Source organism: Eurypyga helias, unplaced genomic scaffold (genome assembly GCF_000690775.1).
Source record: "Eurypyga helias isolate BGI_N326 unplaced genomic scaffold, ASM69077v1 scaffold33458, whole genome shotgun sequence".
Lineage (NCBI taxonomy): Eukaryota > Metazoa > Chordata > Aves > Eurypygiformes > Eurypygidae > Eurypyga > Eurypyga helias.
This window is the reverse complement of record NW_010265682.1, coordinates 338-5,461: the sequence shown is the minus strand read 5'-3', so window position 1 is coordinate 5,461 and position 5,124 is coordinate 338. Positions and strand designations below refer to the sequence as shown.

Sequence of the window (5,124 nt, the reverse complement as noted above, 5' to 3'; positions counted from 1 at the left end):
CATTCCGGATAAATTGCCTGCCAGGCAGGAAATTTTTAGGTGTTGTTTCAGGCTCTTGCACGTGTCCCACCTCAGAGGAAAGGCTGGTTTAGAGCCTGATGGGATGCTGAGCTGCCAGAACCATGGGATCCAAAATGTAAAGCTCCTCTCTCTTTGCTGACAGTGATTGGTAGTTGGTCACTAACGACAATTCTGAAATACCTCTTTACAGAAAACAAACCCAAGAAGGAGTTGATTCAAGTTCTTATCCAGAGAGGGTATGAATCTGACCCAGTGAAGGCTTGGAAGGAGTTGCAAAACAAGGTAATGCTTCAGTCATCCTCCCCAAATAGGATCCAACATCCACACTGGCCCCGCTCTCTGAAGCTTCACGGTTGGTAGGGAGAAGCCCAGGTTTGGGCTTTTCAGAGTGCAGGACGGAAGAACTTTTGTGTCTGCAAAAGGAAACGTAAACCAAGCAAAAATTCAGCCTCAGAAGGCGCTGAGATTTGGGGTTGAGTCTGTCAGGTCAAGTAGTCCTGACACAGCAATTACTGCTGTTCCGGCCGGGAGGGTTTTCTCCCGCCGGTGGGACACGGCTGTGGAAGGGATGCAAGGAAAAGGGCAGCTTGAAGTAGCCCAGGGAGACATTTGGGACTGTCGAGCCAGAGAGGCCAAAGAGAGTAAAGCAAAAGAGATCTGGAAAATTGGTTTGTGCAGCCAAATTCCGCGGCACGAGCCTTGAAGAAGCGTAACTATCTATTTCTGAATTGTTCTGGAAGAGTCTGGAGCACCAGGCCAAATTTGATCAGCAGCCCTACCCTTGTATGTCGGTATATCTCTGTGTTTTACATCCTCCTTCAGGAGGAAGAGGAGGAAGGGGAGGAGGAGAATGAGAGGGAAGCAACTCCAGCTACAGGACCAGACTTTTGCTGAACATGCCCCTGTGGTACCTGACTAAGGAGAAGAAAGACGAGCTCTGCAAGCAGCGGGATACCAAGGTGGGCTCCTCCCTCTTCTTCTAACAGCATTTTTATGGAGCATCTTTTCTAATGGTGGATTAAAACACCTGACTGATGATTCTCAACTGTGATTCCCTTTAGGAAAAGGAGCTGGAAGACCTTAAGTGCAAGAGCCCCTCTGATCTGTGGAAGGAAGACCTTGCTGTCTTTGTTGAAGAACTTGATGTACGTCTGTGTTTGGTGCAGTTGACTGACTCCCTCGTAGACTTATCCACCAGCGCTGCATTCGCTTTGTTGTCATTTTTAGTTTCCTTGTTATGACAACTCCTACATCCTGCACTCATTGAGGGGAAGGAAAAAGCTTTCTTCACCTTTCCAGCTTGGATAGGAGTAGGGCCGCTCTGGGCCGGGGGGTCAAACCACTGAGGAGGCCGTTGGAAGGGGGTCAGTTGCCAGGCTGGGTAGTGAAAAGGAGTTTTAGGAAGGCTTGAGAGAAAACTAGTGCTGGGATGTAGTTTGAGGAGATGTTGATCCAAAGGGCTTTCTGGACGCTGAAAAAAGTGAGGGAGGAGCTGGGCTGAACGGAGCCCAGAGTGCGGGGTGTCTGCGCACCGTCGCAGCTGGTCACGGCCCGTGCCTCCTCTGCTCCTCGCGTCACCAAACCATGGCTCTGGCTTAAATCTCGCCCCTTGAATGTGGGCTTTACTGCACGGGCTGCGACAGGGGGTTCTTCGGGGGTACGTGGTGTTCTCACGGTTGTGCTGTCTCCTGCTCACCCCTGCAGGCAGTGGAAGCCAAGCAACTTCAGGATGAGATGGCAGGGCTTGCTGGTAAACCGCTGAAGGTGAAGGGAGGGAAGACGAAGGTGAAGAAGGGCCAGCTGCCAGAAACCATGCCGTCGCCTCATGGCGTAAGGGTTGTTCCTCGGATAACTGCAGAGATGAAGGCGGAGGCGGAGAAGAAAACTAAGAAGAAAATAAAGGTAAGAATGCACATTCCGAATGCTTAATCCTTCTTTACATCCTCTTCAGTACAGTCCTAAAGAAGGGCAAGTTCTTGTTAGCCAACTTGTCCTGAGGAGCAGCTCTTGGGGGAGAGGGGCAGAATCTGAGGGCCTGGGGAACCCTGAAATGGGTGTTTCTCAGCCTAAATTCACCAGCGTATCAGGCTTAGAGGGAAGTATTTCAGCCAGAGCATCTATCACGGTGTCGGAGATGGGTTGGTAGCTTAGAAATGGAAAGGCAGATGCAGGTAAGGTGGTTGTAGGTGCCATGGGGATTTTGGAAATCCTCTGGCAGGCAGTACAGCTAGTAACGTCCCTTCTCTACAACAGCCTTTGCAATCCCAGGAGGGAATGCTTTTGGCCACTCAATGCCGCTATTGTTCTCGATATCGTAGGATCGTGTATGTCAACACCAAGGAGATAAACCAGGTTGAACTCTATTTCTAGGGCTAGTTGAAACTGTGCCACTGAGCCCTTGGCAACACAGAAAATGCCCCCTCGCCTGACCCGTCGGCCGGCCACGCCGCTCCTTTCCTACGGATGGTTCCATCCAACAATCATTTGGAAAAACTAGCCCTGTTGTTGTAACCCGCCCTGTTCAATCCTGTGCCCTCCACACGCCCGGCAGCCGCGCCGTCGGAGCACAGAGGCGGGACCGGAGTGCGGAGAAAGTTCCTGTTTTTGTTAATGTTGGGGTTTGCGTTAAGTCACCTGATCTGGTGACAGTCCAGGTCCGAGTTCCTCGGCTGTAATTCACACGCGGGTTTCTCGTATCGTTATCTTTCACGCATCTAAAATCAGCATCTCCTCTGCGTTACCGTGTGCCTCTGCCGACAGCGTGAGCTGACGCGCTGTTTGCTGTCTGCTTGTACCTGCAGAGTGAAAAAAATGAATGTGATGAGAACCAAGAAAACACGTCAGGAGACCAAGAGTCTTCGGGCATTAAGCAGAGATTAGCGCAGAAGCTTAACGCCGAGCGAGGTAAATGCTTCCGTGTGTTGCTCTGTCGATGGAAAGTGAGGGGAAGGGTTGTAAATTTGGTCATCTGACCTCTTCCTGAAGGTGATGAGTAACGCCTAGGAGCCAGTGTTTTTGGAAAAACTAGGTGAGGGAGAAAGTGACCCTGACTAACAGTCAAGTGGGATAGATTGCTACTGCTCTTCCATGTTTAAGCCAGAATCCCCTGAATTTAGTGCTGTGTTTCTCAGCCGAGCGTCAGCTGCTGAGCCTGGGGGTTGCTGATTCATCCTGCCTCCCAATATTTTTTCAGGTACCAAGAGACAGGCCACTCTACCGTTTAAGCCACTAAAGAAAATGAAGAAACGAAACCCGTGGTCTGACTCAGGGTCTGATTCAGACTCTGATTTTGAACTGCCTCCCCAGAGAGAGAGAGTGGTTCGCCAAGCGGCAGGTGAGTGGTGACACACAGGGAGAGGGGCAGGCTGCGGAGGAGAAAACCGGACAGGATCTGCTTGTTTTCATTCAGATCTTCATTTTGTAATTACTCCAGCTAAAATACTGACACAAAACCCCGAGCTGCATGTTGCCAAATGTGTCAAATAACACATCCCTGTCATTTCATCAGCCAAAGTCAAGACCGTGATCAGTTCGGACTCGGATGAAAATCTCTCCGCCTCGGATGAGGACCCTGAATTCCAAGGTGACAGTGAAGGCAGCACCAAGTCTGATACACACTCAAAAGAAAAACCCGCTCCCAAGCCCAGAGCTGCTCCAAAGTGAGTGTTTCTCCCTATAATCACTGGAAATGGGTTGTGCTTCCAGTCTTAGTGCTCTACAGAAATGAGTCGCTCTTTGCGGGGCCTGCTGAGCGCATCACACGGTGCTAAAATACTTGGGGGTTTGTGTTCTAGGGAAACCACTGAAAAAGCAGCTAAAGCTCCCAAGCAAAAGCCAGCGCAAAGCACTATCCCAGGTGAGTATGAGACCTCCTAAACCTCCTTGACTTTCCTAAAACCCCAGGGCTTAACGCTGACCAACGCCTGGTCACGAGGCCGCGGGAAGGAGCCTCCATGCTGGGTACAAGCTGGGTTCAGGCTTTTTGTCTGTTTATAACCTGACTTTGTGGCTACTTTGCTCTACTGTTGACAGCCAGACTCGATCATTTGACTGACTTTTTGCCTTCTTTTCTTCAGTTCAAGTCCTTGACGTTGCTAGTGACGACGAGAGCCAAGCTCCTGCAGTTCCTCCGCCCCCCGTGCCTCGCAGTAAGGCTGTACCTAAGAAACCCGCCGCAGCTCCGAAGGCCAGCGCCGCCAAGGGTAAGGCGAGCTCAATAAGGTGTCTGTGGACAATTATTATTCCTGTGGGAAACGTCTGATTTTGCCAGACACCAAGGCCTGGATCACTTGGGGTTCCATTTGGGAAAAGACCTGAGGTTTGTGGCAAAGGTTTGCCTGGTGCTTGTCATTTTTTTTTAAGGAGCTCGTTTCCAAACATCCCATGTTCTGGTTCATCTCGGGCACGCTTGAAAGGGAGCGAATTTGAGTTGGGGAATGGGACAAGTGAAGGCGTCCTACAGCGCGATGTAGTACTTGGCAGAAAGAATCTGGGTGGAATTCGCGTCTTCTTTCTCCTTGCCGTCTTTTGGGGAGGAGCGTCGCCGGAGCGCTTGCTTCCCAGGGAGGAGAAAAGCCGCTGTGGGGGAGCTTGATCTCTCTATTGCTACCCCAACCCCATAAATCAGCAGCATTTGACTCAGGGGGTGTTTTAAACTTAACTGCCCGGGGTCTTTGTGACGGTCTGGGAGCCGTTGGGCATATCCCGTCACCGGCGGGGGGGGGGGCGGGGGCGGGAGCGAGACAGGCGCGGTTTCTCCCGCTCCCAGATGGAGAAAGCCTGTTACCACGCCTGCTGTTTGAAAACATGAAGATCCAGGTAAGAAAGAACCACCCAAGTAAGAGTTTGGTGAGGGTGGTGGATTCGTTCCTTCCCCGTGCCGGAGTTTGGAGGGTGCGGGACCGGTGGTGCAGGACTTAGTCTGAGGTGCTCTGCGAGTCATGTCGGGTAGCTTTCAGTCAGATCCCCCGAACGTAGGGGAGCTAAGCTGATACACCACCCCGGTTCTCATCACCTCGGCAAAGAGCAATCTTTCTCCGACACCGGCCGACCCACGCGCTGAGCTGGCAGCGGAGCGCAGCGCCGGTGGCGGATGCCCGAGCT

The 5,124-nt window shown here is 51.7% G+C and overlaps 1 protein-coding gene across 1 annotated transcript in view; it reads left to right on the top strand.

Annotated features, from left to right (window-relative positions):
- The window catches only part of TOP2A (topoisomerase (DNA) II alpha 170kDa), a gene marked incomplete at both ends in the record, with an annotated part of 18,128 nt that extends 13,289 nt beyond the window's left edge, over nt 1-4,839 (top strand). Inside the window, 11 exon segments of the mRNA XM_010156825.1 lie at nt 212-303; nt 847-907; nt 910-980; nt 1,083-1,166; nt 1,726-1,923; nt 2,823-2,925; nt 3,215-3,355; nt 3,530-3,680; nt 3,816-3,877; nt 4,098-4,223; nt 4,790-4,839. Of these exon segments, the coding sequence (XP_010155127.1) occupies nt 212-303; nt 847-907; nt 910-980; nt 1,083-1,166; nt 1,726-1,923; nt 2,823-2,925; nt 3,215-3,355; nt 3,530-3,680; nt 3,816-3,877; nt 4,098-4,223; nt 4,790-4,839 (1,139 nt within the window).
- Nucleotides 4,840-5,124: the final 285 nt, after the last annotated feature.